The sequence below is a fragment of the Anoplopoma fimbria genome, chromosome 12 (genome assembly GCF_027596085.1).
Source record: "Anoplopoma fimbria isolate UVic2021 breed Golden Eagle Sablefish chromosome 12, Afim_UVic_2022, whole genome shotgun sequence".
Taxonomy (NCBI): Eukaryota; Metazoa; Chordata; class Actinopteri; order Perciformes; family Anoplopomatidae; genus Anoplopoma; species Anoplopoma fimbria.
Window position 1 is genome coordinate 12,370,737 of NC_072460.1, and position 12,660 is coordinate 12,383,396.

The window sequence follows — 12,660 nt, forward strand, 5'->3', positions numbered from 1 at the left end:
TTTGTTCAGTGGATGTCGGCCCTGCTTCTATGCTGGTCGGCAACCTGGTAGCAGGGAAGCGGATCGCCCAGGCTACAGGCAGAGAGCTGGGTGTGGTGGAGGACCAGGATCTGATCCGAAAGGTACTGTTTACAACCCAAAACCTGAACCACACTTTGACCACACTGACCCTAGAATAATATTCACAAGTTTGATAATGTAGCCATGAAAATGGACCACTCTTTTTCAACAGTCTATAACCTGGACTTTGTGACTAAATGTTTACTCGTGAAAACTTTATAGTGTCGCTATTATTAGTCACAATATTGGAGCGTCAATGATTAATCAATTAATAATCTGCAGTGATTTATCAAGCAAAAGAGCCAAATATGTGAAGTTGTCTTAACATTATAGTAAACTGAATATCTCCATGTTTTGGACTGTTGGTCTGACATTTGTAATCTTGTGCTCTATGAAATTGTGGTGGGATTTTTTTGTTTTGTTATTTCCTGATGTTTAAGATTAATCAATCAAGAAAATAATCTTGAACTTGATTGATTTTTGAAAATGTAATTACGCTATAGGTTACATTATAGGTGACAACATTTTAAATACTGTATAAGTTATTTTGTATGAAACACAAAAAACACAAATCTTTTCAATTAAACTGTAAATACTCTGAATTTGTTTACCAAGTTAAAGATGACCCTGTAACAGTCGGGGGGGAAATGGATGCTGATGTTTGATCCTAAATCTCTGTTGTTGTTCTACCTTTAACTTTGCTTGGGTTGGGCTTTAGCTCAGTATGTGGCCCACCATGATGGTAAGGCTCTAGTCTGGCCCCCACCCGTCTTTGCCTCTCCTGCTTCTGTCAGTCAGATTTGCTTTTGCAGCCGCGACAGCCTGATGGACACCAGCAACAGCTTTGGCCCAATGCACAGAGATGACTGTCCAGGCTGGTCCCTTGGCCAGCAGGGGTCCACACACTTAAACCAATATACAAAAATACACTAAGAATCAAGTTAAATGCCACTTTGAATTCATCAGTGTCCCACAACAGACTCTCTGCTATCACCTTTTTAAGATGGGAGTTTGCCAGCAGCATATTAGCTTTACCAAATCTAACAATTAGCAGTAACTTAAGTTGATTGTCTTTCTTGCTTTAAGGAAGAAATGGAGACTTTAAGCAAGTGGTTATAAACAGTCTGCTACCATATGTGACCTTTTAAAGACCATCTAATCATGTACTGCCATCCATTATGCTAATAACCCCCATAAAAGTATTCATTAGAAACATTTCCGTGTGCACCTCTGCTCGCTGTGTTCACTGTGATGCTCCCATGTGCAGCATGGCTTGATGAGTGCTCAGGGCAGACAGTCTGCATGATGTGACTCCTGATTAATTGTTGACCTGAGCACGACCTGTTGTCTGACTGAGAGAGAGAGAGAGTGAGAGTGAGTGAGAGTGGCTGACTAAGGCCAGTGATATTATTATGACACCGCTGCAAATCATGTTTGTTTGTCCAGAGAATATCATAGCGTGAACTTCATTTTTTTGTTACTTTACGTGTTATTTACTTGGCGTCTGCCTTTAACAGACTTTCTTTACGTTCACGTCTTGTCTTTTTCAATCCTGTGCACCGGCCGGTTCCTCAGCTTATTCAGACTACTTATCGAGAGGCTAATATTCAATTCAATCTTATTTCACCCAATATCCCAAATCACAAATTTTCCTCAGAGGGCTTTACAATCAGTACGACATACAGACCTCTGGATAAGGAGAAAGTCCCCATAAATAACCTTTTAACAGGAAAAAGAAAAGGAAGGAACACCAGGGGCAGCAACTGATGAAGGATCTCTCTGCCAGGATGGCCAGAAGTGCCATAGATGTCATGTGATCAGAATAAACAGCTCAATAAAATTACATGGTAGTCAATTCATATGACAGAAATTATACATTAAATGAGAGCAGGAAAAAAGAAAAAATTGAACTGCTAATAATAAATGCAGCAGTGAATTTAGTAAAATTATATGGATAATTAATGCATGTATAATATTCATTTAGTATTTCCTTTGTGTTTAATTATTATTATTATTTTCTTTTTTTATTGGTTTATTTGGTAGGGACAATGCACATTAATGAAACATTTCTGTAAATGCGCCAGAGTTAGCCAAGAGGCTATTTTTCATCTGTAGTCCCTAGACAGATGTTACAAAGTCACCCTAAAAACAGAATATAAGATTAAAATTACAATTTAATTCTAAAAATAGTTATTGGATTGTTCCCATGAAGCAGTTTTACCAAATCAATAGTACACTGAGGCACTAAAAAGCTTTTCAAAGTTGTCATGACCCTTTGCTTTAAAGGCCTAAAGCTTGTTAGTGGCTCCATGTGCAGATGGTCTCAGCGTGACCCTGCACTAAAACATTCTGTCAGCATACTCCTGTTGTGTGCCTCTGTGTGAGAGGTCACAGAATATGTTTATATATACATCTGTTGTCACTGAGGTCTGTTTATTTTTGGCTGTTGGTTTGATCATATATGAAGTGTCACTGTGTTAACTAGATTTTATGTGTTATCTGTTGGATCATTTTTAAATGGATTATTATTTGCCACACATGTAGCTTTGTTTTTTGGTGTGTATGCAATAAATGTATTGAGTCAGTCCAACATTAATGTTTATGTGATGTGACACTGTCTTTAACAGCACCAGTTTTTGTCTGAAGCCCTTCAATGGAGAGCTCAAACTGACCCGGACCATGTCCTCTATGTGCTGCTCAATGCCAAGGTAGATCACACACACACACATACACACACTCACACACACTCACACACACACACACACACACACACACACACACACACACACACACACACACACACACACACACACACACACACACAAAAATGTATCTGAAAATTAGTTTAAAGTAACACACAAATAATGCTTACCTTCTTTTACTATTGTTAATCGTTTGAACAGTGATCTTATTTTGTTCTGTGAGTTCAGCTGTACTTCCTCTCTTTTTGCTCTAGGGGGTGGCAGTGTGCACCGCTACTTGTGCTCAGCTACACAAGAGAGCAGAGAAAATCACAGCTACCCTGATGGAGAGAGGAGGACTCAACACAGGAGACAATGTGGTGCTGCTTTATCCCCCAGGTAAACACACACACACACACACACACACACACACACACACACACACACACACACACACACACACACACACACACAGCTCATCATTGTAGACGGCCATCTTTCCTTGTTTTTCTATTTGATATACAGAGAAAGTAGCTGTTTAAGTCTCCTGTGTTTCAGTTCACGAGGTTGCCGTCTCACTCTTCTTTCTGCAGGTATTGACCTGATAGCTGCCTTCTATGGCTGTCTGTATGCGGGGGTCATCCCTGTGACGGTGAGGCCGCCCCACCCACAGAACCTGGCTGCTACTCTCCCGACTGTCCGCATGATCATCGATGTGAGTGCAAATCTCTTTCTAATTAATAGAGCTTCTATCAGATATCATTTTTCACTCAACCATTACCAAAGCATGATGAATTCAAGTGTAATTATCAAAGTAGTAGTACCTGTGTAGTAGTACAAATAAAAATCTTATACAGCTCTTTGAGGGGAGACTCCTCAGGCAGAAATAATGGGGTTTTTTCATGCACTACTTTAATCAATGTCTTGCAAATGTATGGAATTTTACATTATATATATTTAAAGGCCGTTTTCTTAAAATTAGTTTCTTTCTCATTATCTGAGCCAGTAAACTCTGCTTCATTTGATTTACATTCACTTAACTTTCCAGTTCCATTCCCATATATATTCTGATGTTTTTTACTGAGGGGTTTGTTCATATATCAAAATCAAGCCTCTTTCTTTTTTTTTTTTAATGGCTGTTGACAGTATTTTCTGATTTATGGAGTGATACAAAGAGATTTTCAAAGGTCCCTCTGTAAACAGCCGTGACTCTAATCTGTAAACAAATTGAGACAAGAATTTTTAACCTAACTTTATCCTATGTTCAGATATCTGTTTTTACCTCATTAGCATATTTAAACATTTTAAGAAAACTTGAAATATAATAAATAATTCTCTTCATGTAAGTAATCAACTGTGGAAGATTCATGGCAATATCTATTAGTAACATGTTATACCTTATCAACTGCTTTAATTTGTCAATATTATATCGCTCTCAAGAATTACTAGAGTAATGTATTATAATTGTCAAAGTGCCATAAAGTGAGTAACTGAGACCCAACCAGATTCAGTGAAGAACCTCTTTTATTGACCCCCATAAGTGATTTCCCTGGAGGGAAGCAAATAAAATGGAATTTCACCTCAGGGATCAATAAAGTATAACAATGATTAAATGCCTGTTTATTTGAGTGATATCTCTAACAGAGGGTTTGTATCAGAGGTCACTGTTAAAGCATTGTATTTTATATCCTTGAATGAACTTCTTTTTTTTGTTTGGTTTAACAGGTGAGCAAAGCAGCCTGCATCCTCACCACTCAGCCTCTTATGAGGATCCTCAGGTCCAGGGAGGCTGCAGCCAGCGTCAACATCAAGACGTGGCCCACGATCATCGATACAGGTGCTGGAGATCTGTTCAAATAGGATTAGCTTAGAGGCATTAGAATTGACGTGAAGCAGCCGACCACAGTTGTTCTTATACACCTCTGGGAGAGCTCGGATTTAGCACAAAATGTTCCCCATGTTCCCCTTCTGGCAACAAGGAGTCCTGTTTGCACACTGTCCAACTCTGAACATGTGGGGGAAACCTAATGTAGACTAAAAGCTACTCCCTGTAGTCCTTAATATATTTTCAGCAAGTTGCAACAGAGTGATACTGCAAATGACAAATACAAAAACATGGAACAATTACCAGGTTACACATTCCCAAAGGCAAACAATAACACTAAAAGATTTATTTTGTACAGTAAGAAAATAACAAACAAATCACTCTCCTCTTCTCACAGATGATCTCCCCAGAAAGCGGCCTCCTCAAATTTATAAACCTCCTACAGCTGAGATGCTGGCCTACCTGGACTTCAGCGTGTCCACCACCGGCATGTTGACTGGAGTCAAGGTAAATGACACTCACTAATCATGCATGTGTGTATAACATGAAATAATTGCTTTAGATAAAGCTGATTTGCTCTTTTTGTGTAGTTTGATGACAGCATACAGTATTTTTTAAGAGTTTCTTTTTTTGGTAGATGTCTCATGCTGCAATCAGCACTCTGTGCCGCTCCATTAAGCTGCAGTGTGAGCTCTACTCCTCACGCCAAATAGCCATCTGCCTGGACCCATACTGTGGCCTAGGCTTCGTCCTGTGGTGCCTCTCCAGGTAACACACACACACACACACACACACACACACAGAAAACACAGACTGAATATCATATTCCACATAAGATGCGGATGCCTGTAAATGTGGTATTGTGTGTAATCAGTGTGTTTCTGTCCCAGTGTTTACTCAGGTCACCAGTCCATCCTTATCCCTCCCCTGGAGCTGGAGAGCTCGCTGCCTGTGTGGCTGAGCACGCTCAGTCAGTACAAGATCAGAGACACCTTCTGCTCCTACTCCGTCATGGAGCTCTGCACCAAAGGCTTGGGAACCCAGACGGAGATGCTGAAGGTCAGAATCACACTCCTTCCCCTTTGACATTTCATTTCTGTCATTACTCTAATGACAACACAGTGGAATTGGTTGCATAAGAATCTCATCTGCTGTTAAGGTTACTAATAAATACCTGTCTGATTTAAAAGTCAGAGTTTTTCATTTATTTTTTAGACACTATGTCTTTATTAGTGAGGTGAGAGAAGACAGATATTGAGGGGAGAGAGAGAGATAGGGGACATGAATAGATACAGTAAACGTTGTACATTGTCAATACTTTCAGACCAAACCAAGCTGCAACTAATCTGATAGATAAATTGAATACTTATTAAATAGAGTGTAAGTGTTAACAGTCTGTGGAATTGTATGTCTTAAGTCATAAATCTGGTTCTTGTGGTTCAGCATAGCTCCATATCTCAACTAACTTTTGCTAAAATTGTCCACTGATGCAGAGTTCATGTTTGTGTCAGGCTCAGTCTACACCTAACTGTTAAAAGTGTGAATAACCTTTATCTGTGTGTGTCTCCAGGCCCGGGGTCTGAATCTGTCGTGCGTGCGGAGCTGTGTGGTGATAGCAGAGGAGCGTCCTCGCCTCGCTCTCACGCAGTCCTTCTCCAAGCTCTTTAAAGATCTCGGCCTGTCGGCGCGTGCTGTCAGCACCGCCTTTGGCTCCAGGGTCAACCTGGCCATCTGCCTGCAGGTTGGTTTCATACGGACACACACTGAGATATCTTCACTCTTACTCCCTAATTCAACTAATCAAAGGGTGTCTTATACATTTTCCAGTCTACAGTGTTTAATCTTGAAAACTTACCCTCCAGTTATTTTTGTTACATTTTTAGTTACCATGTTCATGTTTCTTTATTCTACGCTACAGATATATGTTTTTATACCAACCTTATGTATTACTGAATGATAAATGGGGCAAAAAGCTTCAGGTTCAGTCAGATTTCTTACATTTCAGGGTATTAATTTTCCTCTCTGCATCCTCAGGGCACTGCTGGACCAGACCCGTCCACCGTCTATGTTGACATGAAGTCGCTGCGTCACGACAGGTAAGACTGGAAACAACTGCTATTGTCACATGATCCGACTGGTCAGATCGAAACAGAATGACTGACATTTGGCCGTGTCCTTTAGGGTGAGGCTGGTGGAACGAGGAGCGCCACAGAGTATTCCACTCATGGAGTCTGGCACTGTAAGTATTGATTATTGGCTAAAAGGGCGTGTGTGTGTGTGTGTGTGTGTGTGTGCGTGTGCGTGTGCGTGCGTGATGCTCTCACTCACCACAGACGCAGAGAGGTACTGGAAGTGGTTGCATTATCTCTAAAGCTAAACTCTCACTTTATGTTCTCCTCTAAGATCCTACCAGGAGTGAGGGTCATCATAGTTAACCCAGAGACCAGAGGCCCACTCGGAGATTCACATCTTGGGGAGGTGAGTGGAGAGAGGCAAAAAGGATCATCGGATGCTGACATTTTAACATTTCACATTTTGACATTTTCTTCTTAAAATTCTGCAACATACTAAGAGTTTTCTCTTTCATAGAGCAAAGCGAGCACAGCTATCCGACACAAAAATCTCTGAATTTGAATGTGTGAAATCCTGGATTGACTGTGAAACTTAGATTTCAGAGGTCACTCAAATATAAAAAAGTACTCCAGGCTTCATAACTTTTTGTTTTGTCTCGGTTCAGATCTGGGTGTCCAGCCCTCACAGTGCCAGTGGCTACTACACCATCTATGGGGAGGAGAGCCTGCAGGCGGATCACTTCAACACCAGACTGAGCTTTGGGGAGCCCCACACTCTGTGGGCCAGGACGGGCTACCTGGGCTTCATCAAGAGGACTGAGCTACTGGATGCAAGCGGAGGTCAGAGGACATTTGAAAACAGTTGACCTCATTCACTTCCATTTTGCCTTTTTTTTTGGCGAGTCTTCAGAGGGGGGTGATGTCAATAACACAAGCTATCATTATGAATTGATATTGTGACATCAACATATATTATGATATAACATTGGCATAAACCAGTTTGCTTAGTTGACTATCAACATTGCCCTGCCAAAATGCAACCAGAGTTCGATAGATACCACAGCATAAACAAGGCTATAAACAACAGGTGGACAAATTTGTAGTGCCTAAAGCCATATTTGCACAGGACTAGTATTACCGGGGAAACGCATTTGACTTAAAATGTAAGAGTCTGTGTTTGGTGAGGCGCATTCGCACTGGATAAGTCTGTATTGTTATTATCCCCGGGTAAGTTGTAAACGCTCTGCATAACATTCCCTAATATAAAAATATTATACTACATACTATTTGTATTTAATTATATAAATGTTATAGTATGTAGGCCTATTTTTGTTTTTATAATATTCACAAAGACGTCTTGCTATGGTGCCTGTGCGAATGGGTACTATGTAGCGAGATGAGCCACATGAATTTGCACCCGAAATGCTGTCACAACTCATTTACAAATGCCAACACAGCCTCCATAATTCCAACTGGGAAAGAGGCGGCAAAAGCCCAGAGAAAACAGTAATATTATCAAGTGACCTTTGATAGGTACTTTGCAGTGAATTTTTTACTTGACCAATTATGGACATGGCAGATTTGCACAGGGTTCAGATTACAGACATTTTAAGCAATTATTACAAATAACAGTCCACAGGTAATACTAGCCCATTATGCATAGGGCTTTATGTGTATACGTTTTCATATTTTCTAACCCTTCTTATGTCCACTACTATTAACAGTCTAATTCCTTTGTTCATCTACTCCACAGATCGTCATGATGCCTTGTTCGTGGTGGGCTCTCTTGATGAAACGTTGGAGTTGAGGGGTCTACGCTATCACCCCATCGACATCGAGACATCCGTGTCCCGAGCCCACCGCTGCATTGCAGAAAGGTGAGGTTCTTCAATTGGTCATTTTCATGATTATATTTTTCTTCTTCTACACACAAGTAGAAAGATCATAGTCTGTAGTTCACTCAGTAAAACACGAAAACATGTGACTGAACACCTCTCGCTCCTCAGTGCTGTGTTTACATGGACCAACCTGCTGGTGGTGGTGGCGGAGCTGAGCGGCTCGGAGCAGGAGGCCTTGGACCTGGTGCCCCTCGTCACCAACGTGGTCCTGGAGGAACACCACCTCATCGTCGGGGTGGTGGTCATCGTGGACCCCGGGGTGATCCCCATCAACTCCAGAGGAGAGAAGCAGAGGATGCACCTGCGGGACTCCTTCCTTGCAGACCAACTGGACCCCATCTACGTGGCCTACAACATGTGATTCACCAACCGATGAAAAAATGCAGAAAACTGAGCCAGGCTCCGAGAACAGACGTGAGGGAGAAGGACTTTGGGGGTGCATTCAGTAGAAAACCCTGATATTCACGCTCAGATACACATTCAAATCACCAAACGATGTGGGAGTGCAAGTACAGTTCGAGTACTGTAACGAGAACGCGCTTCCCTTTCAGAAACTCTTTATGCTTGGCTTCCACCTGCTCAGTCGCTGCATCCCAGGTTCACTGAGATCTACTGAGGGGGGGGCGGATATTTTCTGTCCTCTTCATAGTAAATCCACTTGTCAAATGGAAGAAATGTTATCGTCATTCTCTCCACGCATCCCACTTCTCCCTCATGGCTCCAATTTATGTTTTTAAAGACGTTTTTAGTTTCACCCTCCTTCCATTCCTTGTTTTTTTTTTTTTTTATCCTGAACTATTCATCCTCGTGTGTTTTATTATTTTTTAACCCCATTGATTCTTGAAGGCAGGATGGCGCACTGAAACTGTTGAGAGGAGCTGGAACTTTGATCCTCTTGCACTTTAAGTCCTTGCACCTCTGAGTCCGCTTCCTGTCTCACCGGCCCTCAAAGGGACACACACACACACGCCCACCCCCCCCCATGTTTGCTGCTTTCATGAGAGCAAATCCACATCAGTATTAAACAGTGCCACCAGTGAGGGCAGCCCTATGGGGGGGGGGGGGGGGTCCTGACAGATCGCCTTCCTCTACCAGGTGCACCGTGGCTCTCAGCTCCCATCACATACTGGAGACGTGCTGTTGGCATTCACACGTTACAAAAAGTCCTAAAAAAAAAATACACTTGAAGCATTTGTTGGTGTGGGAAAAGAAAGACTTGCTTCTTAAACATCCAAACCTGGATATTATCTTCGAGTCAGTCTGTTAGATAGTTCTTATGATTGTGAAATACTAATACATTTTTTTAAATGCACAGATTTTCCGAAGAAGAAGCTTAACCTGGTGTTTAGGTGCGCATGCTAATTTTGAATGCAGTCAATGACAATATGCAGGCCAAAAAAAAATAAAAAAATCCTGTAACAAGCCATGGAGTCCCACAGCAGTGGATTGGTTATCAGTCTGAACTCAAAGGTGGAGTTTGAGCATTTGGACGGGATAATTAACCAGTTTCCTGGCTTGATCTGAATTGAGCCGCTATCTTTCAGTCTGTGTGTAGTTTCCCACATTCAAGCAAAGAGCATCTTTCATTTAATGTAAGCGTCACAGTCGATTAGATAGACGTAGATCATCAGAAGGCAAGTCAGTGCCTTTATATCATGGACTGTTGAATTTCAAATAAATAAGATATAAAGAATGAGGACAGAACTTTGCCTTACTAAACTTGTGGAATTCAGTACTTTTTAATCCCTCATTTCTAGCTGTACTATTAGTTTTATTTAAAGGACTTTTCCACCATTTTTCACTCGTGGAATCGTACTCCAGTTTATAACTCATAACACGTGTCATGTTTTAGAGGAAAGGGGGGTGTCTTGTTCTTTTTACGAAAACCTTTGCGGTCCTGACTTTTCTCATTTCATCATTACCATTGAAACCAATTCTCTTTGAATGTCTGTAACACTGAAAAAAAATAATTAGGAATTAACAATCAGTAAGGAACCCGTGATTAAAAAAATGGCAGAATCCTCCTTTATATATAAAATACGGAGGTAATAAAAGAGGGTGATGATGTTGTCTGTATACTGTATTTTAGAGGTCAAATATTACTGGTGTTAATGTGTACATGGATATGAACTTTGTTGATAAAAACTTGACTGATCTTTCATACTTGACAGCATTTTCTGCATTGTTAATTTAATGGTATCACATTGCAAAAGAGAAAAAAAAAGTTTTCAGATTATTTTGGCAGGAACAATGTGCACTTTCCCAATATCATTTTGTGTGTGTGTGTGTGTGTGTGTGTGTCTGAGGGCGTGTCTGGAGTGTGTGTGTGTGTGTCCAGTTCAACAGTGATGCTTGGCTTTTCTGGTGCAACAAGGTTTGTCTTTTGTAAGAAAATGATCCCAAAATATTGAACAATTTTTTTTTTCTTTCTTCTTTTTTATGTCGCTACCACTGAATTTTTATTATTTCAATCCAAGTTTGGAATCAGATATGTTTTATAGGGGGTTACATCAATATTTTCCTGATATTAATTTCTTTAAAACGGCACAACTTCTGCAAACAGATTGTTTGATTTTGAAGCAGCTTGACATACAGCACAACATGTCAGTAAACCACTTTTCGTTCAGTGACGGACACTGATGACATGTCGGCGAGCCAGTATTTGGGGCACATTCGAGCTTCTGAGCTGCTGTGTGATAATTGCTTTGTTGCTACTGTTTCACTTCGACAAGTTTTAATAAAGTTTTATAATGTCATGTTGGCCTTCAAGCCTTTTCAATAGACGTTGGTGCTATTCAATAAGGGAAAGTTGACAGACTTTTTTTTCTCCAATGTCATGACAAAGAAGTTTTCTTCCTGGATGCCCTTTTTGTGTGAAAATAAGTCGTTCTTTTTCCATGCCAACATTTCACTCACTGCACGGTTCTGAAATTGTTTATCATCACCAGTTTTCATCAGTTTTGAGATCTGATGAAAACCCTCTCAACACGCAACTCAACATGGACAAAGCAACTCGACATATCTACCATTTCCATTTGATTATTTATTTCAGTTGTCCAGTTGTGAGGACTGGCGTGCATTTCAAACCTCCAAAGTTCTTCTAAGCACAAAATGTAAATGTACATGTGAGGTAATGAAATTAGGATCTTTCACACAAAAAAAAACTCAAGGGCCCACAATGTATACCTCAGCAACTGTCTGTTCACTATGCATCCTTGAGCTGCAGCAAAGACATTCTGAACTAGTCAATGGTGCGATAACTTCTAACAACATGTCTTACTTGACAAAAAACACTGTCACATTGTCATTGGATGTGTTTCATGTCAAATAAAAAAAATCCTTTGTCAGAATTTCTAGTGCTTTCTATCTTATTTTCCCTCCGAACATCTCTGGAAGCTTCGGGAAGCAGCTGCTGCATTAAAATAAAATGGCATCTTCCTTCCACCAGGTGGCAGCCTCTCTAGTTCATCTGATAGCATTGGATTTACTCCCTCTGATGTAACCAGGGCACAGTTTATTCACATATTAAAATGTGACTTCATATTTTAATAAACAATGAAAAGTGTGCTTTAATTATACTTAAAGGTATTTTCATTAATTGGCTGACAGGTTCTTCACAACATAAGTGGTTTTGCATGTTCTATTGATCCTATTTACTAAAAATCTGTAACTCTTAACATCACTAATGTGAGATATGGAGGAAGTGGTGTCTGATGAGGGGCAGGAAGAAAGCCTATATGTCATTGACTCCAGGTGTGAGCCCTATGCACTACCTGAAGCACCACCCTGGACACTTTACTGGCTTATAGAAGAAGGGTCGATTTTTATCTTTAACTGTTTGACTGACTTATAATGTGACTTTATTTGCTCCCACTACATTTACGAGTTATTTATGTTTAGTTAAAATAGTTGTACATTGTGTTTATTCTTGTTGGTTATAGGGTAGCCAGATATTTTATCCCTATGTATTCAATTTATTGTATGGTGATATAACATGGTACATATTTTATGAAGAGATAAAAACAGCATCGATTGGTGCCAGCCTCCCATGTCCTAACACCTGTCCATGTCTACAATACATCACATCTGAAGTGGACTCTTCCAGTGTCTCATTATACCTGTCT

At 40.5% G+C, this 12,660-nt stretch overlaps 1 protein-coding gene across 1 annotated transcript in view; it reads left to right on the forward strand.

The window, feature by feature from the left end:
• Window positions 1–11,879, forward strand: part of dip2ba (disco-interacting protein 2 homolog Ba) — a 39,569-nt gene extending 27,690 nt beyond the window's left edge. The window contains exons 24-38 of the mRNA XM_054608446.1: window positions 10–122; window positions 2,688–2,768; window positions 3,017–3,140; window positions 3,335–3,456; window positions 4,467–4,578; window positions 4,964–5,073; window positions 5,204–5,334; window positions 5,457–5,625; window positions 6,137–6,307; window positions 6,601–6,662; window positions 6,748–6,805; window positions 6,970–7,044; window positions 7,304–7,478; window positions 8,392–8,515; window positions 8,645–11,879. Of these exons, the coding sequence (XP_054464421.1) occupies window positions 10–122; window positions 2,688–2,768; window positions 3,017–3,140; window positions 3,335–3,456; window positions 4,467–4,578; window positions 4,964–5,073; window positions 5,204–5,334; window positions 5,457–5,625; window positions 6,137–6,307; window positions 6,601–6,662; window positions 6,748–6,805; window positions 6,970–7,044; window positions 7,304–7,478; window positions 8,392–8,515; window positions 8,645–8,897 (1,880 nt within the window). The 3' untranslated portion in view covers window positions 8,898–11,879. The remainder of the gene's footprint in view (window positions 1–9; window positions 123–2,687; window positions 2,769–3,016; window positions 3,141–3,334; window positions 3,457–4,466; window positions 4,579–4,963; window positions 5,074–5,203; window positions 5,335–5,456; window positions 5,626–6,136; window positions 6,308–6,600; window positions 6,663–6,747; window positions 6,806–6,969; window positions 7,045–7,303; window positions 7,479–8,391; window positions 8,516–8,644) is intronic.
• The last annotated feature ends 781 nt before the right edge of the window (window positions 11,880–12,660 follow it).